The following is a 19,322-nucleotide window of genomic DNA, read 5'->3' as shown; positions in this document are numbered from 1 at the left end:
TCAGGGATTTTAAATTCAATATGGGTCTGACCGAACCGTCCGGTTTTGGGACTACAACATGGTCGAATAATAACCCCCTCCTTGTTGAAGGAGGGGAACCTTGACCACCACCTGTTGAAGATACAATTTGTGAATTGCAGTTAACACTGTTTCCCTCTAGTGGGGGGAAGCCGGTAGGGCCGTCGGTGAGGGGGCATCTTCTCAAAGTCCAGCTTGTATCCCTGAGACACAATATCGATTGCCCAGGGATCTAACAGGGAGTGAACCCACTTGTGGCTGAACTTACGAAGGCGTGCCCCCACCGGGCCAAGCTCCGCCTGTGGAGCCCCAGCAACCTGCGGTGGATTTTTGTAGAGGCTGGGGAGGACTTCTGTTCCTGGGAACTAGCTGTGTTGTGCAGCTTCTTTCCTCTGCCCCCGCCTCTGGCAAGAAAGGACGCACCTCGGACTTTCTTGTTTCTTTATTGGAAAGGCTGCATTTGATAATGTCGTGCTTTCCTAGGCTGTGCAGGAATATAAGGCAAAATATCAGAATTACCAGCTATAGCTGTGGAGACCAGGTCCGAGAACCCTTCTCCACACAATTCTCAGCCTTCCATATGCCTCTTAAGTCGGCATCATCTGTCCATTGCATATTCTACAGGACACGTCAAGCAGAAATCGACATAGCTTTGACTCTAGGACCCAGTATACTCCTGTCTCTTTGGGCATCTTTTATATATACATATCTCTTAAGACAGCATCTTTAATATATATATATATATCTCTATATATACATATATATCTATATACATACTAGGGTCTCCATCTCTGCTAAGGTACCTGTCCACGCTGCCACAGCGCTATAAACCCATGTCGACACAATCGCCGGTCTGAGTAGTGTACCAGAAAGTGCACGCTATCTGCAGGATCCCTGAGAATAGCTTGACACCCTAGGGGAAGATTCCCATCATATCCTGGCCCTAGTGGGGAAAGGATACTGCCTGAGAATTCTTTGTGGGAAACTGCAGTCTCTTGTCTGGAGATTCCCGCTCTTTTTCATCATGAGAGGAGGGAAATTTACCTCAGCTTTCTTCCCCTTAAACATGTGTACCCTTGTGTCAGGGACAGATGAGTCATCAGTGATATGCAAATCATCTTTTATTACAATAATCATATATTGAATACTTTTCTGCCATTTTGGCTGTAACTTTGCATTATCATAGTCGACACTGGAGTCAAACTCTGTGTCGATATCAGTGTCTATTATTTTGGATAGTGAGCATTGAGAGACTCTGAAGGTCTCTGCGACATAGGGACAGACATGGGTAGATTTCCTGTCTGTTCTCTAATCTTTTGTGCAATAAATTCACCTTAGCACTTAATTACACATATCCAAACAGGTGTCGGCGTTGTCGATGGAGACACCCTCTCACACACATATTTGCTCCATCTCCTCCTTAGGGGAGCCTTTTACCTCAGACATGTCGACACACACGTACCGACACACCACACACTCAGGGAATGCTCATCTGAAGACAATTCCCCCATAAGGCCCTTTGGAGAGACAGAGAGAGAGTATGCCAGCACACACCACAGCGCTATTAACCCAGGAACAACACAGTAACTTAATGTTAACCCAGTAGCTGCCGTTTATATAGATTTTTGCGCCTAATTATGTGCCCCCCCTCTCTTTTTACCCTCTTCTACCGTGTAACTGCAGGGGAGAGACTGGGGAGCTTCCTCTCAGCGGTGCTGTGGAGAAAAAACATGGCGCTGGTGAGTGCTGAGGAAGAAGCCCCGCCCCCTCGACGGCGGGCTTCTGTCCCGCTTTCATGTACAATTTTGGCGGGGGCTCATACATATATACAGTGCCCAACTGTATATTATGCAAACTTTTGCCAAAGAGGTCTATAATTGCTGCCCAGGGCGCCCCCCCCCCCCCCCCTGCACCCTTACAGTGACCGGAGTATGTGGGTGTAGTGTGGGAGCAATGGCGCACAGCTGCAGTGCTGTGCGCTACCTCATATGAAGACTGGAGTCTTCTGCCGCCGATTTCGAAGTCTTCTTGCTTCTTTCATCTGGCTTCTGTCTTCCGGCTCTGCGAGGGGGACGGCGGCACGGCTCCGGGATCGGACGACAAAGGGTGAGATCCTGTGTACGATCCCTCTGGAGCTAATGGTGTCCAGTAGGGTATCCGGACTCCAGGTCGACAGCACAAAGGTCGACACACTTTAGGTTGACGCCAATTGGTCGACACACCTTAGGTCGACATGGACAAAAGGTCGACATGGACAAAAGGTCGACAGGAACAAGGTCGACATGGAAAAAGGTCGACATGAGTTTTTCACAATTTTTTTCTTTTTTTGAACCTTTTCATACTTAACGATCCACGTGGACTACGATTGGAACGGTATAGTGTGCCGAGCGAAGCGGTAGCAGAGCGAAGGCACCATGCCCGAAGCATGGCGAGCGAAGCGAGCCATGCGAGGGGACGTGGTGCACTAATTGGGGTTCCCGGTTACTCTACGAAGAAAACTACACCAAAAAAACATAAAAAACTCATGTCGACCTTTTTCCATGTCGACCTTTTGTCCATGTCGACCCAAGGCGTGGCGACCAATTGGCGTCGACCTAAAGTGTGTCGACCTTTGTGCTGTCGACCCTCAGTCCCAGACCCAGAACGTGTGGTGCTCTATTTTACCTGTACTCTATTTCTGTTATTTATTTACTGTAATGCTATGTTTGTCTCCCTGTACTGTCCTTTGTACGGCACTGCGAAACACGTGGCGCCTAATACATAAAATGTAATAATAATAATAATAATAATATCCTGGCAGAGCGGGACAGGGGGCATGGCCAGCAGCTCTCACAGCACTGTTCATGCCCCCACAATGACGAAAATGGGGGCGAGGCTTGCGATTGTGGCACTTGCTGCGAGGCCACGCCCCCTAAATTCGGCGCTGGCGGCCCTCCTTTAATGACTGCAAAGTTGGGAGGTATGGAATGGGTCATGTTAGAGGGTACAAGGTACAGTTGGAGGGTTAGTCTTTATATAGAAAGTCAGGATGCCACACACTACATTAAACTGCACATGCCTACATATGACATAAGCATCTAAATGCAAAACAAAATATGGTAGATGCTAGAACCAAGTTGGAGAAAGGACCTCTGACCTGCTGCTCCGGAGCGCTCAAGAAAACCGGAAGCGGAAACACAAAACACAGCAGACAAAGCGTCGTGCGGCAAGAAACGCTGGTGAGCCGGAAGCGGAATAGATGTCACGTAGCCTACACCCCGGAATATGTTTAATTTGTGTGTGTTATGTTGGTTATGGTTAAAACCGAGTTGGAGAAAGGACCTCCGACGTCACAAGGGGGAGGAGCCACGTCACCATGGGTAGGAGCCATACCCGAACGGTAGATGCTAGAACCAAGTTGGAGAAAGGACCTCTGACCTGCTGCTTCGGAGCGCTCAAGAAAACCGGAAGCGGAAACACAAAACACAGCAGACAAAGCGTCGTGCGGCAAGAAACGCTGGTGAGCCGGAAGCGGAATAGACGTCACAGGGGAGGAGCTACGGGCGAACAGGGTACCGAAAAGTACCCTCGCGGCCTCGCTTCGCTCGCCACGCTTCGGGGTCCCTTAGCCCACTTGATTCTAGCATCTACCGTTCGGGTATGGTAGATGCTAGAATCAAGTGGGCTAATGGACCTTTTCCGTCTGGGGGAGGAGCCACGACTCAAGGGGGAGGAGCTAGGCCAGCGGGATAGTTCCTCTACTATCCACACCACTAACTATTACCTGTAGTAATCAGGTGGCGAGCGAAGCGAGCCCACGAGGGTACTTTTCGGTACCCTGTTCGCCCGTAGCTCCTCCCCCTGGTGACGTGTCTCCTCCCCTAGATACGTCAGAAGGTCCCTTCTCCCATTCCGATATAGAATCAACCGTTCGGGTATGGCACCTACCCATGGTGACGTGGCTCCTCCCCCTTGTGACGTCGGAGGTCCTTTCTCCAACTCGGTTTTAACCATAACCAACATAACACACACAAATTAAACATATTCCGGGGTGAAGGCTACGTGACGTCTATTCCGCTTCCGGCTCACCAGCGTTTCTTGCCGCACGACGCTTTGTCTGCTGTGTTTTGTGTTTCCGCTTCCGGTTTTCTTGAGCGCTCCGGAGCAGCAGGCAGAGATGGCGTATCGCGGGCAGGGTCCGAAGGTTCAGAAAGTGATGGTGCAGCCCATCGTATCCTTATGCCGGGCGGGGTGGTCTCTCTCCGGGATCAGACAGAGCTACGTACCCCCTGCAGTTGGGCCTCCGCACACGTGCTCCCTCCCTGCTGTCTGTCTCCCGCTCTCCGCCGCCATGGTGGCTGTATCCGGCCTCTGATACTCTCCGCAGATGGCCGTATACAACCGATAGCCGGACGTGCAGGGCAGAGAGCACCGGGGCTGGGGTGGGCAATGTGGGTAAAATCAGGGCTGCCCTCATGCCAGTACCCAGCTGCAGGTTCCCCTTATGTTCGCACTGGCTTTTTATAAATGTCGGAATGAGATGTGACCGCTGCTGCTTATATGTATTTGTCTGTATTAGGGCAGTGTGGGTCAATTCTAGCTAATACCCATCGTTGGGTCAGATGTGTATGGGGGATGAATGTACTGATGTCGTTTTATTAACTTAGTGCAGTGGTTCCCAATCTTCAGATTTTATTTTTCGTAGCACCCCTACACCAAAAGTTTCTTATTGAGCGATTTACATAGAAATATTCAATTAAGTAAATTGTGTTTTATGTCATCCTTAGGTTCAATTATGTGGTGTGGTACAAGATTTGTTTGTTTGTCCACATTTTGTGCTTGACAGCCACCAGCACTGGTTTTAAGCTTACAGCCTTATTAAAAAGGAGTGCTGATTTAAAAGTAAAAATTTAATCACAAAATAAAAGTAGTGTTAGCAGATTTTATATAACATATCACCATCAAGGTAATCAAATAACGGTAAAGAGTCCCATGCAATGTTCATATTGGAAATGAAACAGATGTCACTACACCTGTTCAAGTGTCCATTGGTTGAGTGTGTTTTATTTGTAGACCGTATGTCTAATATATATATATATAATCATCCCTGGATGCGATCCAGATCAGAGTCCCATTTTCATTATAATCACCACTTGGGTAAGCTTTGCTACTACCCCTAAATCAGGATATATTCTCGCCCACGGAAGTAGAGTTTTGATCGTCACTCAGCTGAATCACCGGCGCATTGGAGAGCAGTCTGCTGCAGTGAATGTAGGCCATCAGCCTTTCAGTGAGTACTCGTGGTGAGTCACCTCCTTACGTGCAGAGATGACCAGCGGTAATGGCACAGTGTGATGGAGTGTTTTTCCTTAAGAGGGAGGGTGAACCCAGGTTCAGTTGTAGTTATGAGCAATTTAGCAGACTTCTTTGAAGCTGCCTTTCATATTGAACAGCTGACATCACCACCACTGAACCTGGGATCGCCCTCCCCCTTCAGGAAAAACACGCCAGGAACACTCCATCACACTCTGCCATTACCGCAGGTCATCTCGGCACGTAAGGAGGTGACTCACCACGGGTACTCACTGAAAGGCCAACGCTGACGGCCCACATTGAATGCAGGAAGCTGCTCTCCAATGCGCCGGTGATTCATCTGAGTAACAATCAAAACTCTACTCCCGTGGGTGAGTACGTGGGGTATATTCAATTAAAGTCTGATCCATTCCGACATGTATTGTCGGAATGGATCCGACAACCACTATTCAATCCCATCTAAAATTCGACTTTTTCAAGTCGATTTTTAGATGGGACCCAGAGGAGGAGAGGGGGGGAGCGAGCCGAGGGGGGACACCCGGCGGCAGCCAGAGGAGATGCGCTGCAGCAGGATGTCACTCACCCGCCAGAGCTCACAGCGGCTTCCACCCGGCTTCAGCAGCGTGCTGGAGCCGGGTGGAAGCTGCCGTGTGCTCGGGTGAGTGACATCCAGCTGTAGTGCTGATCTCCTTTATGCCCGCCGGCTGTCTCCCTGCGGTTTCCCCCCTCGCCTCCTCCGGGACTACATTTTGTTGTCTGATTGAGATAGTCGAAAAGGGGGCCAAAACCTGTCGGATTTGGCCCCGTTTTCGACATCAACACGTGGATCGGCAGCTATTCCGCCGATCCACGTGCTTGTCGACAAGTCGAATGCCTCAACTTGTCGAAAAGCTCTGAGTAGGTCAAATCAGGATTCGACCTTAAAAAGTCGAAAACTGCTGTCTTTTCGACAGACGGCAGTTTTCGACTGCAATTGAATATACCCCTATATCCTGATTTAGGGTTAGTAGCATAGCTTACCCAAGTGGTGGTGATAATGAAAAAGGGACTCTGATCTGGATCGTGTCCAGAGATAGATAGATATGTATGTGTGTATATAATATTTCTCTGAGGTCCTAGTGGATGCTGGGAACTCCGTAAGGACCATGGGGAATAGACGGGCTCCGCAGGAGACTGGGCACTCTAAAAGAAAGATTAGGTACTATCTGGTGTGCACTGGCTCCTCCCTCTATGCCCCTCCTCCAGACCTCAGTTAGAATCTGTGCCCGGCCAGAGCTGGGTGCTCCTAGTGGGTTCTCCTGAGCTTGCTAGAAAAGAAAGTATTTGTTAGGTTTTTTATTTTCAGTGAGATCTGCTGGCAACAGACTCACTGCTACGTGGGACTGAGGGGAGAGAAGCAAACCTACCTGCTTGCAGCTAGCTTGTGCTTCTAAGGCTACTGGACACCATTAGCTCCAGAGGGATCGAACACAGGGCCCGACCTCGATCGTCCGTTTCGGAGCCGCGCCGCCGTCCCCCTTGCAGAGCCAGAAGACAGAAGAGAAACGACGAAAACGGCGGCTGAAGACTCCTGTCTTCATTAAGGTAGCGCACAGCACTGCAGCTGTGCGCCATTGCTCCCGCAGCTTACCACACACTCTGGTCACTGTTGGGTGCAGGACGCTGGGGGGGGGGCGCCCTGGGCAGCAATTAGATTACCTTTTGGCACAAAATGCACATAATACAGTCTATAAAACTGTATATGTGCAAAAAACTCCGCCATTAACATTATACAAAACGCGGGAGAAGCCTGCCGCTGAAGGGGCGGGGCCTTCTTCCTCAGCACACCAGCGCCATTTTCTCTTCACAGCTCCGCTGGAAGGACGCTCCCCAGGCTCTCCGCTGCAGTATCTAATACAACAAGGGTAAAAAAGAGAGGGGGGGGGGGGGCACTTAAATTTAGGCGCAAATGTGATAAGAAGCAGCTATTGGAAAAAATCACTCTTTTTAGTGTAAATCCCTGTGTTATATAGCGCTGTGGTGTGTGCTGGCATACTCTCTCTCTGTCTCCCCAAAGGACTTTGTGGGGTCCTGTCCTCAGTCAGAGCATTCCCTGTGTGTGTGCGTTGTATCGGTACGGCTGTGTCGACATGTTTGATGAGGAGGGTTACGTGGAGGAGGAGCAGGAGCCAATGTGTGGTGTCGCCCCCGACGGGGCTGACACCGGAGTGGATGGATATGTGGAAGGTATTAACCGACAGTGTCAACTCCTTACATAAAAGGTTCGATGACGCAGCAGCCTTGGGACAGCCGGGGTCTCAACCCGCGCCTGCCCAGGCGTCTCAGAGGCCATCAGGGACTCATAAACGCCCACTAGCTCAGATGGCTGACACAAATGTCGACACGGAGTCTGACTCCAGTGTAGATGAGGATGAGACAAATGTACAGTCCACAAGGGCCATCCGATGCATGATTACTGCAATGAAAAATGTATTGCACATTTCTGACATTAACCCGGTTACCACCAAAAAGGGTATTATGTTTGGGGAGAAAAAGCTGCCAGTGACTTTTCCCCCATCTGATGAGTTAAATGAATTGTGTGAAGAAGCGTGGAGTTCCCCTGATAAGAAACTAGTGATTTCTAAGAGGTTACTGATGGCGTACCCTTTCCCGGCATCGGATAGGTTACGTTGGGAAACATCTCCTAGGGTGGACAAGGCGCTCACACGCTTATCAAAAAAGGTGGCACTGCCGTCTCAGGATACGGCCGCCCTAAAGGAGCCTGCAGATAGAAAGCAGGAGGCTATCCTGAAGTCTGTGTATACACACTCAGGTGCTATACTGAGACCTGCTATTGCTTCAGCATGGATGTGTAGTGCTGCAGCAGCATGGTCTGATACCCTGTCAGACAACATTGATTCCCTCGACAGGGATACTATTTTGCTAACCATAGAACATATAATGGACGTCGTCTTATATATAAGGGATGCACAGAGGGACATTTGCCGGCTGGCATCTAGAATTAATGAAATGTCCATTTCTGCCAGGAGAGTATTATGGACTCGGCAGTGGACAGGTGATGCTGATTCTAAAAGGCACATGGAGGTTTTGCCTTATAAGGGTGAGGAATTGTTTGTGAACGGTCTCTCGGACCTCGTATCCACAGCAACAGCTGGGAAGTCGGCTTTTTTACCTCCAGGTTCCCTCACAGCCTAAGAAAGCACCGTATTATCAAGTACAGTCCTTTCGGCCTCAGAAAGGCAAGCGGGTCAGAGGCGCATCCTTTCTGCCCAGAGGCAGGGGTAGAGGAAAGAAGCTGCACCAGGCAGCCAGTTCCCAGGAACAAAAATCCTCCCCTGCTTCCACTAAGTCCACCGCATGACGCTGGGGCTCCACAGGCGGAGCCAGGTGCGGTGGGGGCGCGTCTCCGGAACTTCAGCAACCAGTGGGTTCGCTCACAGGTGGATCTCTGGGCTGTACAAATTGTATCTCGGGGATACAAGCTGGAGTTCGAGGCGACTCCCCCTCGCCATTACCTCCAATCAGCCTTGCCAGCTGCTCCCAGGGAAAGGGAGGTAGTACTGGCGGCTATTCACAAGCTGTACCTCCAGCAGGTGATAATCAAGGTTCCCCTCCAACAGAGACAGGGTTACTATTCCACAATGTTTGTGGTAACGAAACCAGACGGTTCGATGAGACCCATTCTGAATTTAAAATCCTTGAACACTTATATAAGGAAGTTCAAGTTCAAAATGGAATCGCTCAGGGCGGTTTTTGCAAGCCTGGAAGAGGGGGATTTTATGGTGTCGCTGGACATCAAGGATGCTTACTTGCATGTCCCCATTTACCCACCTCACCAGGAGTACCTCAGGTTTGTGGTACAGGGCTGTCATTACCAATTCCAGACGTTGCCGTTTGGTCTGTCCACGGCACCGAGAGTATTTACCAAGGTAATGGCCGAAATGATGATACTCCTTCGGAAAAAGGGAGTAATCATTATCCCGTACTTGGACGATCTCCTTATAAAGGCGAGGTCCAGAGAGCAGTTGTTAGTCAGCGTAACACTACCTCGGGAAGTGTTGCAACAGCACGGCTGGATTCTGAATATCCCAAAGTCGCAGCTGATTCCTGCGACGCGTCTGCTGTTCTTGGGTATGATTCTGGACACAGAACAGAAGGTGTTTCTCCCGGAGGAGAAGGCCCAGGAATTATCATCTCTGGTCAGGGACATCCTGAAATTAAAACAGGTGTCGGTGCATCATTGCACGCAAGTCCTGGGAAAGATGGTGGCTTCTTACGAAGCAATCCCCTTCGGCAGATTCCATGCAAAGATCTTTCAGTGGGATCTGTTAGACAAATGGTCCGGATCGCATCTTCAGATGCATCGGTTGAACACCCTGTCCCCAAGGGCCAGGGTGTCTCTGCTGTGGTGGCTGCAGAGTGCTCATCTTCTCGAGGGCCGCAGATTCGGCATACAGGACTGGGTCCTGGTGACCACGGATGCAAGCCTCCTAGGAAGTGGGGCAGTCACTCAGGGAAGGAACTTCCAAGGACAGTGGTCAAGTCAGGAGACTTCACTACAGGCGATGGCAGAAGCCACAAGGATTCTTCGATGGGCGGAGAATCACGTCCTAGCACTGTCAGCAGTGTTCATTCCGGGAGTGGACAACTGGGAAGCAGACTTCCTCAGCAGGCACGACCTCCACCCGGGAGAGTGGGGACTTCATCCAGAAGTCTTCACACTGATTGTAAATCGTTGGGAACGGCCACAGGTGGACATGATGGCGTCCCGCCTCAACAAAAAGCTAAAAAGATATTGCGCCAGGTCAAGGAACCCTCAGGCGATAGCTGTGGATGCACTGGTGACACCGTGGGTGTACCAGTCGGTGTATGTGTTCCCTCCTCTTCCTCTCATACCCAAGGTACTGAGGATAATAAGAAAGAGAGGAATAAGAACTATACTCATCGTTCCGGATTGGCCAAGAAGAACTTGGTACCCAGAACTACAAGAAATGATCTCAGAGGACCCATGGCCTCTGCCTCTCCGACAGGACCTGCTACAGCAGGGGCCCTGTCTATTCCAAGACTTACCGTGGCTGCGTTTGACGGCATGGCGGTTGAACGCCGGATCCTAACGGAAAAGGGCATCCCAGATGAAGTGATTCCTACGCTGATAAAAGCTAGGAAGGATGTGACAGCAAAACATTATCACCGCATATGGCGGAAATATGTTGCTTGGTGTGAGGCCAGGAAGGCCCCATCGGAGGAATTCCAGCTGGGTCGATTTCTGCACTTCCTACAGTCAGGGGTGACTATGGGCCCTAAATTGGGGTCCATAAAGGTCCAGATTTCGGCCCTGTCTATTTTCTTTCAAAAAGAACTGGCTTCACTGCCTGAAGTTCAGACGTTTATTAAGGGAGTGCTGCATATTCAGCCCCCTTTTGTGCCTCCAGTGGCACCTTGGGATCTTAACGTTGTGTTGGATTTCCTGAAACCCCATTGGTTTGAGCCACTTAAGACCATGGCGCTAAAGTATCTCACGTGGAAGGTGGTCATGCTGTTGGCCTTGGCTTCAGCTAGGCGTGTGTCAGAACTGGCGGCTTTGTCATGTAAAAGTCCATATCTGATTTTCCATATGGACAGGGCAGAATTGAGGACTCGTCCCCAATTTCTCCCAAAGGTGGTATCAGCGTTTCATTTGAACCAACCTATTGTGGTGCCTGCGGCTCTTCGGGACTTGGAGGATTCCAAGTTGCTGGACGTAGTCCGGGCCCTAAAAATGTATGTTTCCAGGATGGTTAGAGTCAGAAAAACTGACTCGCTGTTTATCCTGCATGCACCCAACATGCTGGGTGCTCCTGTTTCAAAGCAGACTATTGCTCTCTGGATCTGTAGCACGATTCAGCTGGCACATTCTGCGGCTGGACTGCCGCATCCTAAATCAGTAAAAGCCCATTCCACAAGGAAGGTGGGCTCTTCTTGGGCGGCTGCCCGAGGGGTCTCTGCTTTACAGCTTTGCCGAGCTGCTACTTGGTCTGGTTCAAACACATTTGCAAAATTCTACAAGTTTGATACCCTGGCTGAGGAGGACCTTGAGTTTGCTCATTCGGTGCTGCAGAGTCATCCGCACTCTCCCGCCCGTTTGGGAGCTTTGGTATAATCCCCATGGTCCTTACGGAGTTCCCAGCATCCACTAGGACGTCCGAGAAAATAAGAATTTACTCACCGGTAATTCTATTTCTCGTAGTCCGTAGATGCTGGGTGCCCGTCCCAAGTGCGGACTCTCTGCAATACATGTATATAGTTATTGCTTAACTTAAGGGTTATTGTTATGAGCCATCTCTTGAATGAGGCTCAGTTTTTTGTTCATACTGTTAACTGGGTATAGTTATCACGAGTTGTACGGTGTGATTGGTGTGGCTGGTATGAGTCTTACCCTGGATTCCAAATCCTTTCCTTGTTGTGTCAGCTCTTCCGGGAACAGTTTCCCTAACTGAGGTCTGGAGGAGGGGCATAGAGGGAGGAGCCAGTGCACACCAGATAGTACCTAATCTTTCTTTTAGAGTGCCCAGTCTCCTGCGGAGCCCGTCTATTCCCCATGGTCCTTACGGAGTACCCAGCATCGACTACGAGAAATAGAATTACCGGTGAGTAAATTCTTAATAAATAAATAAATAAATATATATATATATATATGCAAGAGAAGAATGAGGGGCGCGGAGTGTGTCCCCCTCGGTGTCTCCGGAACACATCCGATATGGAGACCTCCCGCCGGCGCTTCACCGCTCACCGCTCTCCGGTTAATGCGTTATAGAATCAGGACAGCATGTAGGACGTAGGCTCGTCACTTTAGTCGTTATGTGTTCCGGAGACACCGAGGGGGACTGACTGTGCCGTTTATTCTAAACTAAGATGTATGTATCTATGTACTACAATTAAATGAACTGTTTGCATTTACACTTATACTCCGCGCCCCTCATTCTTCTCTTGCATATATATATAGCGCGCTCTGGTGTGTGCTGGCATACTCTCCCTCTGTCTCCCCAAAGGGCTAGTGGGGTCCTGTCCTCTATCAGAGCATTCCCTGTGTGTGTGCTGTGTGTCGGTACGTTTGTGTCGACATGTATGAGGAGAAAAATGATGTGGAGACGGAGCAGAGTGTCTGTAACAGTGATGTCACCACCTAGGGGGTCGACACCTGAGTGGATGTACTGTTGAAAATTACGTGACAGTGTCAGCTCTGTATTAAAAAAACAAACAAAAAAAAAACAGTGGTTGACATGAGACAGCCGGCTACTCAGCTTGTGCCTGTCCAGACGTCTCATAGGCCGTCAGGGGCTCTAAAGCGCCCGTTACCTCAGATGGCAGATACAGACGCCGACACGGATACTGACTCCTGTGTCGACGGTGAAGAGACAACCGTGATTTCCAGTAGGGCCACACGTTACATGATTGAGACAATGGAAAATGTTTTATACATTTCTGATAATACGAGTACCACCAAAAAGGGGTATTATGTTCGGTGAGGGAAAAACTACCTGTAGTTTTCCTGAATCTGAGAAATAAAATGAGGTGTGTGATGATGCGTGGGTTTCCCCCCGATAACAATTGATAATTTCTTAAAAAGTATTGGTGTATACCCTTTCCCGCCAGAGGTTAGGGTACATTGGGAAACACCCCCTAGGGGGGATAAGGCGCTCACACGCTTGTAAGAACAAGGGCTCTACCCTCTCATGAGATGGCCGCCCTTAAGGATCCTGCTGATAGAAAGCAGGAGGGTATCCAAAAATGTATTCACACACATACTGGTGTTATACTGCGACCAGCAATCGCCTCAGCCTGGAGGTGCAGTGCTGGGTTGGCATGGTCGGATTCCCTGACTGGAAATATTGATATCCTAGATAAGGATAGTATATTATTGCCTATAGAGCATTTAAAAGATGCATTTCTATATATGCATGATGCACAGCGGAATATTTGCCGACTGGCGTCAAGTCTAAGTGCGTTGTCCAATTCTACCAGTAAAATGGTCAGGTGATGCGGATTCCAAACGGCATTTGGAAGTATTGCCTTTGAAAAGGGACATTTGGGGTCGGTCTTTTAGACCTGGTGGCCACGGCAACAACTGGGAAATCCACGTTTGTACCCCAGGTCGCCTCTCAAAATAAGACGCCGTATTATCAGGCGCAGTCCTTTGTTGGCAAGCGGACAAAAGGTTCCTCTTTTCTGCTCGTGACAGAGGGAGAGGAAAAAGGCTGAAGAGATTAGCCAGTTCCCAGGAACAGAAACCCTTTCCCGCCTCTGCCAAGCCCTCAGTATGACGCTAGGGCCTTACAAGCTCAGGCACGGTGGGGGCCCGTTCTCAATGAATTTCAGTGCGCAGTGGGCTCACTCGCAAGTAGACCCCTGGATCCTTCAGGTAATATCTCAAGGGTACATATTGGAATTCGAGACGTCTCCCCCTCGCCGTTTCCAATAGTCGGCTTTACCGACGTCTCCCTCTGACAGGGAGGCGGTTTTGGAAGCCATTCACAAGCTGTATTCCCAGCAGGTGATAATCAAGGTACCCCTCCTGCAACAGGGAACGGGGTATTATTCCACACTATTGTGGTACCGAAGCCAGGCGGCTTGGTGAGACCGATTCTAAATCTAAAATCTTTGAACACTTACATACAGAGGTTCAAATTCAAGATTGAGTCACTCAGAGCAGTGATTGCGAACCTGGAAGAAGGGGACTACATGATGTCTCGGGACATCAAGGATGCTTACCTTCATGTCAAAATTTACCCTTCTCACCAAGGGTACCTCAGGTTATGGTACAGAACTGTCACTATCAGTTCAGACGCTGCCGTAGGGATGGTCCACGGCACCCCGGGTCTTTACCAAGGTAATGGCCGAAATGATATCCCTTCGAAGGAAGGGAATTTTAGTTATCCCTTACTTGGACGATTCCCTGATAAGGGTAAGATCCAGGGAACAGTTGGAAGTTGGTGTAGCACTATCTCAGGTAGTGTTGCGGCAGCACGATTGGATTCTCAATATTCCAAAATCGCAGCTGGTTCCGACGACTTGTCTTCTGTTTCCTAGGGCTGTTCCTGGACACAGTCCAGAAAAAAGGTGTTTCTCCTGGAAGAGAAAGCCAGGGAGTTATCCGAGCTAGTCAGGAACCTCCTAAAACCGAACCAAGTCTCAGTGCATCAATGCACAAGGGTTCTGGGTAAAAAATGGTGGCTTCCTACGAAGCAATCCCATTCGTTAGATTCCACGCAAGAACTTTCCAGTGGAACCTACTGGACAAATGGTCCGGGTCGCATTTTCAGATGCATCAGCGGATAACCCTGTCACCAAGGACAAGGGTATCCATCCTGTGGTGGTTGCAGAGTGCTCATCTTCTAGAGGGCCGCAGATTGGGCATTCAGGAATGGGTCCTGGTGACCACGGATGCCAGCCTGCGAGGCTGGGGAGCAGTCACACAGGGAAGGAATATCCAGGGCTTAGGGTCAAGCCTGGATACATCACTTCACATAAATATCCTGAAGCTAAGGGCCATTTACAATGCTCTAAGCTTAGCAAGACCTCTGCTTCAAGGTCAGCCGGTGTTGATCCAGTCGGACAACATCATGGCAGTCACCCACGTAAACAGACAGGGTGGCACAAGAAGCAGGAGGGCAATGGCAGAAGCTGCAGGGATTCTTCGCTGGGCGGAAAATCATGTGATAGCACTGTTAACAGTATTCATTCCGGGAGTGGACAACTGGGAAGCAGACTTCCTCAGCACGACCTCCACCCGGGAGAGTGGGGACTTCACCCAGAAGTCGTCCACTTGATTAAAAAACTCGACAGGTATTGCGCCAGGTCAAGAGACCCTCAGGCAATAGTTGTAGACGCTCTGGTAACACCGTGGGTGTACCAGTCAGTGTATGTGTTCCCTCCTCTGCCTCTCATACCCAAGGTACTGAGATTGATAAGATGGAGAGGAGAAAGCACTATATTCGTGGCTCCGGATTGGCCAAGAAGGACTTGGTAACCGGAACTTCAAGAGATGCTCACGGAGGATCCGTGGCCTCTACCTCTAAGAAGGGACCTGCTCCAGCAAGTACCCTGTCTGTTCCAAGACTTACCGCGGCTGCGTTTGACGGCATGCCGGTTGAACACCGGATCCTGAAGGAAAAAAGGCATTCCGGATGAAGTCATCCATATCCTGATCTAAAGCCAGGAAGGATGTAACCGCAAAAACATTATCACCGCAATTGGCGAAAATATGTTGCGTAGTGCGAGGCCAGTAAGGCCCGACGGAGGAAATTCAACTGGGTCGATTCCTACATTTCCTGCAAACAGGAGTGTCTATGGGCCTGAAATTGGGGTCCATTAAGGTTCAGATTTCGGCCCTGTCAATTTTCTTCCAAAAAAGAACTAGCTTCAGTCCCTGAAGTTTAGACGTTTGTAAAAGGGGTACTGCATATACAGCCTCCTTTTGTGCCTCCAGTGGCAATTTGGGATCTCAATGTAGTTTGGGTTCCAAAAGTCACATTGGTTTGAACCACTTAAATCTGTGGAGTTAAAATATCTCACATGGAAAGTGGTCATGCTGTTGGCCCTGGCCTGGGCCAGGCGCGTGTCAGAATTGGCGGCTTTATCCTGTAAAAGCCCTTATCTGATTTTCCATTCGGACAGGGCGGAATTGAGGACTCGTCCTCCGTTTCTCCCTAAGGTGGTTCCAGCGTTTTCACCTGAACCAACCTATTGTGGTGCCTGCCTGCGGCTACTAGGGACTTGGAGGAATCCAAGTTGCTGGATGTTGTCAGGGCCCTGAAAATATTTCCAGGACGGCTGGAGTCAGGAAATCTGACTCGCTGTTTATCCTGTATGCACCCAACAAGCTGGGTGCTCCTGCTTCTAAGCAGACTATTGCTCGTTGGATTTGTAGTACAATTCAGCTTGCACATTCTGTGGCAGGCCTGCCACAGCTAAAATCTGAAAAAAGCCCGTTCCACAAGGAAAGTGGGCTCATCTTGGGCGGCTGCCCGAGGGGTCTCGGCTTTACAACTTTGCCGAGCAGCTACTTGGTCAGGGGCAAACACGTTTGCTAAATTCTACAAATTTGATACCCTGGCTGAGGAGGACCTGGAGTTCTCTCATTCGGTGCTGCAGAGTCATCCGCACTCTCCCGCCCGTTTGGGAGCTTTGGTATAATCCCCATGGTCCTTACGGAGTCCCCAGCATCCACTTAGGACGTTAGAGAAAATAAGAATTTACTTACCGATAATTCTATTTCTCATAGTCCGTAGTGGATGCTGGGCGCCCATCCCAAGTGCGGATTGTCTGCAATACTTGTACATAGTTATTGTTACAAAAATCGGGTTATTGTTGGGAGCCATCTTTTCAGAGGCTCCTCTGTTATCATACTGTTAACTGGGTTCAGATCACAAGTTATACGGTGTGATTGGTGTGGCTGGTATGAGTCTTACCCGGGATTCAAAATCCTTCCTTATTGTGTACGCTCGTCCGGGCACAGTATCCTAACTGAGGCTTGGAGGAGGGTCATAGGGGGAGGAGCCAGTGCACACCAGTTAGTCCTAAAGCTTTCTTTAGATGTGCCCAGTCTCCTGCGGAGCCGCTATTCCCCATGGTCCTTACGGAGTCCCCAGCATCCACTACGGACTATGAGAAATAGAATTATCGGTAAGTAAATTCTTATTTTTTCCCCCTTCTGAAGAATTGAATGAAGTGTGTGAACTAGCGTGGGCTTCCCCCGATAAATTGGTAATTTCAAAAAAATTACTAATGGCGTACCCTTTCCCGCCAGAGGATAGGTCACGTTGGGAAACACCCCCTAGGGTGGATAAAGCACTTACGCGCTTATCAAAAAAGGTGGCACTGCCGTCCCAGGATACGGCCGCCCTAAAGGAACCTGCTGACAGAAAGCAGGAGGCTCTCCAGAAAGCTATATATACACACACTGGTATTATACTGAGACCAGCTATTGCCTCAGCATGGATGTGCAGTGCTGCAGCTGCATGGTCAGACTCCCTGTCAGAAAACATTGACACCCTAGACAGGGACACTATATTGCTAAACGTAGAGCATATTAAAGACGCTGTCTTTTACATAAGAGATGCACAGAGGGATATTTGCCGGCTGGCATCAAAAATAAGTGCACTGTCCATTTGTGCCAGGAGAGGGTTATGGACCCGGCAGTGGACAGGTGATGCAGATTCTAAAAGGCACATGGAAGTTTTGCCTTATAAGGGTGAGGAGTTGTTCGGAGATGGTCTTTCAGACTTAGTGTCCACAGCAACAGCTGGGAAGTCAGCATTTTTGCCACATGTCCCCTCACAACCAAAGAGAGCACCGTATTATCAGGTGCAGTCCTTTCGCCCCCAAAAGAGCCACTTCCCAGGAACAAAAGTCCTCCCCCGCTTCTTCTGCTAAGTCCGCCGCATGACGCTGGGGCTCAGCAGGCGGAGCCAGGTACGGTGGGGGGCCGTCTCAAAAACTTCAGCAATCAGTGGGCTCGCTCACAGGTAGATCCCTGGATCCTTCAAGTGGTATCTCGGGTACAGGCTGGAATTCGAGACATTCCTCCGCCCCCCCGCCGTTTCCTCAAATCTGCCTTACCAACGACTCCTTCAGAAAGAGAGGCTGTGTTAGAGGCAATTCACAAGCTGTATTCCCAGCAGGTGATAGTCAAGGTGCCCCTACTTCAACAAGGACGGGGTTACTATTCCACAATGTTTGTGGTACCGAAACCGGACGGTTCGGTGAGACCCATTTTCTCTGACGTCCTAGTGGATGCTGGGAACTCCGTAAGGACCATGGGGAATAGCGGCTCCGCAGGAGACAGGGCACATCTAAAGAAAGCTTTAGGATCACCTGGTGTGCACTGGCTCCTCCCCCTATGACCCTCCTCCAAGCCTCAGTTAGATTTCTGTGCCCGACGAGAAGGGTGCACACTAGGGGCTCTCCTGAGCTCTTTGTGAAAGTTTTAGTTTAGGTTTATTATTTTCAGTGAGACCTGCTGGCAACAGGCTCACTGCATCGAGGGACTAAGGGGAGAAGAAGCGAACTCACCTGCGTGCAGAGTGGATTGGGCTTCTTAGGCTACTGGACATTAGCTCCAGAGGGACGATCACAGGTTCAGCCTGGATGGGTCACCGGAGCCGCGCCGCCGGCCCCCTTACAGAGCCAGAAGAGCGAAGAGGTCCGGAAAAATCGGCGGCAGAAGACTTTCCTGTCTTCAGATAAAGGTAGGCGCACAGCACCGCAGCTGTGCGCCATTGCTCTCAGCACACTTCACACTCCGGTCACTGAGGGTGCAGGGCGCTGGGGGGGCAGCGCCCTGAGACGCAATAAATCGTTAGAAAACCTTTTATGGCTAAAATAAATGCATCACATATAACTCCTGGGCTATATGGATGCATTTAACCCCTGCCAAAACATACAAGAAAACGGATGATAGGCTCCGCCCCTTTCTCGGCGTCCTTATCTCCTCAGCACACTGGCGCCATTTTCCCTCACAGCTCAGTTGGAGGGAAGCTCCCTGGCTCTCCCCTGCAGTCACTACACTACAGAAAGGGGTTAAAAAAGAGAGGGGGGCACAAATTAGGCGCAGTATAAACAATACAGCAGCTATAAAGGGAAAAACACTTATATAAGGTTATCCCTGTATATATATATATAGCGCTCTGGTGTGTGCTGGCAAACTCTCCCTCTGTCTCCCCAAAGGGCTAGTGGGGTCCTGTCCTCTATCAGAGCATTCCCTGTGTGTGTGCTGTGTCGGTACGTTTGTGTCGACATGTATGAGGAGAAAAATGATGAGGAGACGGAGTAGAGTGTCTGTAATAGTGTTGTCACCCCCTGGGGGGTCGACACCTGAGTGGATGTACTGTGGAAATTGCGTGACAGTGTCAGCTTTGTATAAAAGACAGTGGTTGACATGAGACAGCCGGCTACTCAGCTTGTGCATGTCCAGACGTCTCATATAGGGGCTCTAAAGCGCCCGTTACCTCAGATACAGACGCCGACACGGATAC

The 19,322-nt window shown here is 49.8% G+C and overlaps 1 protein-coding gene across 1 annotated transcript in view; it reads left to right on the top strand.

Annotated features, from left to right (window-relative positions):
- Positions 1 to 4,067: 4,067 nt before the first annotated feature.
- The window catches only part of SNRPE (small nuclear ribonucleoprotein polypeptide E), a 93,794-nt gene continuing 78,539 nt past the window's right edge, over positions 4,068 to 19,322 (top strand). Inside the window, exon 1 of the mRNA XM_063957272.1 lies at positions 4,068 to 4,228. Coding sequence (XP_063813342.1) covers positions 4,175 to 4,228 — 54 coding nt within the window. The 5' untranslated portion in view covers positions 4,068 to 4,174. The remainder of the gene's footprint in view (positions 4,229 to 19,322) is intronic.

Source organism: Pseudophryne corroboree, chromosome 2 (genome assembly GCF_028390025.1).
Source record: "Pseudophryne corroboree isolate aPseCor3 chromosome 2, aPseCor3.hap2, whole genome shotgun sequence".
In the NCBI taxonomy this organism is placed as follows: domain Eukaryota; kingdom Metazoa; phylum Chordata; class Amphibia; order Anura; family Myobatrachidae; genus Pseudophryne; species Pseudophryne corroboree.
This window is presented reverse-complemented; position numbering and strand designations above follow the sequence as displayed.